At 42.9% G+C, this 3,198-nt stretch overlaps 1 protein-coding gene across 1 annotated transcript; it reads left to right on the top strand.

The window, feature by feature from the left end:
* Positions 1–1,573: 1,573 nt before the first annotated feature.
* LOC147603576 (uncharacterized) lies at positions 1,574–2,125 on the top strand. The gene has a single exon (XM_086795940.1). The coding sequence runs from the start codon at positions 1,574–1,576 to the stop codon at positions 2,123–2,125; it is 552 nt and encodes a 183-aa protein (XP_086652066.1).
* Positions 2,126–3,198: the final 1,073 nt, after the last annotated feature.

The following is a 3,198-nucleotide window of genomic DNA, read 5'->3' as shown; positions in this document are numbered from 1 at the left end:
TCTCTCTCTCTCTCTCTCTCTCTCTCATGCACACACACACACACTCTCTGTCTCTCTTCACGCACACTCTCACACATAGAAACTCTCTCTCTCTCTCTCTCTCACACACACACACACACACACACACACACTTAAATAGATTTACACACATATATATAATTTTAATTAATTAAATTTTAGATTAAATTTTAATGGTAGGGATGAGTGGTGAGGTGTGCTCACTCTCAAATAAATGCATCTTACATGTGATCTCTCTCTCTCTCTCTCTCTCTCTCTCTCTCTCTGTAATCTCTCTCTCTCTCTCTCTCTCTGTGTCTCTCTCTCTCTCTCTCACACACACACACACACACATGCACATGCACATGCACACTATTTATATATACATGCTTACATACCTATAGATGCACATACATACATAATATATATAAGTGTGTGTATCTATAGGTATGTAAGCATGTATACAAAGATCTCATTGAAAGATGTGAGATGAGATCTTCTTAGATTCAAATTCAAAATTGCATTGGAAGATGTGAGATTTGGCTCCTCCTCATGCTTGCAGGAGGAGTGGTTATTTTGAATTAGCCCCACCTCCTTTGTCCACGTGGAGGGAGGTGGGGTTGTGGTTAATCTTGTATAGATACACATGTTGTCACCATGGTCCATACATTAATTTCTAGATATCATATCAATGTCCTAGTGCATATCATATCAATGTCCTAGTGTCTAGTGCATATCATATTAATGTCCTAGTGTCCTAGTGCATATCCTATCAATGTCCTAGTGCATATCATATCAATGTCCTAGTGTCCGAGTGCATATCATATTAATCTCCTAGTGTCCTCGGACTCTTGAACTATCTATACAAGATTAACCACAACCCCAACTCTCTCTCTCTCTCTCTCTCTCTCTCTCTCTTTCACACACACACACACACACATGCACACTATTTATATATACATGCTTACATACCTATAGATACACATACATACATAATATATATAAGTGCGTGTATCTATAGGTATGTAAGCATGTATACAAAGATTTCATTGAAAGATGTGAGATGAGATCTTCTTAGATTCAAATTCAAAATTGCATTGGAAGATGTGAGATTTGGCTCCTCCTCACGCTTGCAGGAGGAGTGGTTATTTTGAATTATCCCCACGTCCTTTGCCCACGTGGAGGGAGGTGGGGTTGTGGTTAATCGTGTATAGATACACATGTTGTCACCATGGTCCATACATTAATTTCTATATATCATATCAATGTCCTAGTGCATATCATATCAATGTCCTAGTGTCCAGTGCATATCATATCAATGTCCTAGTGCATATCCCATCAATGTCCTAGTGCATATCATATTAATGTCCTAGTGTCCTCGGACTCTTGAACTAAAGGGTCAGTCTTCAAAAAGCTATAGCATTATATAGATCGCATGTTGCTGTGCTTTAGTAAGCGTACTATATAGAGCTGAGCTTATTATCTGCAGGCTCGCCACTCCTAAAGCTTAGTGGCGTGCAGCTCAGCCCCCATGGCTCCTTTCATCATAGTAGCCATGCTTTTGGCCACCGCAACGATGTTGTTGGTGAGGCCCCCGCAGCATAATGTATGTGCTTACTATAAGAATGACATGATGTTGATGAAGCGCAAGGAGTTTCATGTGTTTTTCCACGACCAGTACAACGTGACGGACTTCCTGGTGGCTCAGGCCACGCCAGGCGCCATCACGCCCACCACCGCCCCCTTCGGCAGCTTTTTCTGCCTCAACGACCCCGTCACGGCTGCCCGCGAGCGAACCTCCGCGATCGTGGGCACCTTCATCGGCACGATTATCTCCGCCGCCTTGGACGGCCTCACCAACTTCGACTCCTTCACCCTCGTCCTCAACACCACTACACCTAGCCCTGGTACTCCTAGCCGCTTGCATGGTCTGCAGGGCACTCTCACCATCATGGGCCTGCTCAATCTCGTGAACCCTCAGCCCCATGTTATTGTGGGTGGCACTGGCAGCTTCGCCTTCGCCCAGGGCACCATCACCCTCGTCCCTATCGACACGCGCACGTTCAACCAGGTCTACCGCCTAGATCTCGACGTGTATTGGCCACCTTATGCACTCCACGCGCCCTAAGGCTTACGCCTTCGCCTTCGCCGGCTCACCCTCGTCGCCATCGACATCCGCACCTTCGACCATGCCTTTTGCCTAGATCTCCGTGTGTTGTAGTTTCATTTACATAATAAAACCATGCTTTGATCAAGACTTTATTTCTAGGAGGGCATTCACTCGCACACACTCATTCACTCATTATATTGTGTCTTTTGTATGATCTGTAACGCTTGTCAAACGGTAGTATGGATTTGACTAATCCCACACGAGTGTGGGTGAAAGACACCCTTATGTAGGATTGAGATCAAGACTCATGTGTCATGCATGTATCCTGTGTTATGCGCGCCAAAAGTAAAAAGACGTATACATCATGTGATTTAACATATATGTCATCATGTAACATGTCTCGTCTATGTGTCTCAAAGTGCTGCCTTTGCCATCTTAAAGATGCTCAAAGGTTTCACTAAAAACACGCCATGATAGCCTATTATACTTACTTCTTTTCTTTGAATAGATAAGGCCACTTGATAGAGTTAAGGGCATGTGGAACTAGGCCATGCTTTTTTTTCAAAGCTATACAATGTATGTAGTCACATTGGACCATAATTCATACTTTGATTTATATTTCATATCAGGGACAAGTGTGATGGTGTCCTTAGATTCCTCACCAACAATGAGGACACTTCACCAACCACATGCAACATAATGTGCATGCTGATAAGAATGACATGTTGATGAAACACAAGGACTTTCATGTGTTTTTCCATGACCAATTTAATGTGATTTCCATCCTAGTGGCCTAGGGCGAGGTGGGCACCATCACTCCCATGGTGGCCCCCATTGGCAGCTTCCTCTACATTAACGACCCCATCACCACGACTACAAGTGTAAAACTCTATATGCTCCATGACATATAACCATTCTTCTAGTTAGCATATGTCATTTGAGAAAATCCGAGTTCATTCCTAGGTCTTGTAAGAAAATACACGTCATCCTATTTTTTGAGTACTAAAAATTACGAAATACTAAGATTTATGAAGAAATACAATGATATTTGGATGTTTTTTCTTGAGAGAGAAAATCACTTACTCATTCTT

The sequence above is a fragment of the Cibotium barometz genome, chromosome 63 (genome assembly GCF_041138505.1).
Source record: "Cibotium barometz isolate CiBa-2024 chromosome 63, ASM4113850v1, whole genome shotgun sequence".
NCBI lineage: Eukaryota > Viridiplantae > Streptophyta > Polypodiopsida > Cyatheales > Cibotiaceae > Cibotium > Cibotium barometz.
Note: the sequence above shows the minus strand (reverse complement) of the source record. Positions and strands in the feature narration are given on the sequence as shown.